A 206-nucleotide genomic window follows, 5' to 3' on the forward strand; every position below is an offset into this window, starting at 1 on the left:
CGCACCTGGGTCCGTGCCCCCGGCACGCGACCAGTGTCCCCTGCCGTTCCCCAGCCCTCCTCACCTTCTCCTGCGCCGGCTTCTGGTGCGCCAGCAGCTTGTAGATGTTCCAGTTGTTCTCAAAGCTCCTGTGAGAAGAAGGTGGCGTGGCCCCGAGGCACACCTGGACCCTGGGGTGCAGGGGGGGACCCTCCCTGGCTGCTGGC

The 206-nt window shown here is 68.0% G+C and overlaps 1 protein-coding gene across 1 annotated transcript in view; it reads right to left on the minus strand.

Moving 5' to 3' along the window:
• Positions 1 to 128, minus strand: part of PFKL (phosphofructokinase, liver) — a gene marked incomplete at its 5' end in the record, with an annotated part of 2572 nt that extends 2444 nt beyond the window's left edge. The window contains 1 exon segment of the mRNA XM_010082156.1: positions 65 to 128. Coding sequence (XP_010080458.1) covers positions 65 to 128 — 64 coding nt within the window.
• Positions 129 to 206: the final 78 nt, after the last annotated feature.

The sequence above is a fragment of the Pterocles gutturalis genome, unplaced genomic scaffold (genome assembly GCF_000699245.1).
Source record: "Pterocles gutturalis isolate BGI_N339 unplaced genomic scaffold, ASM69924v1 scaffold16674, whole genome shotgun sequence".
Classification (NCBI taxonomy): Eukaryota; Metazoa; Chordata; class Aves; order Pterocliformes; family Pteroclidae; genus Pterocles; species Pterocles gutturalis.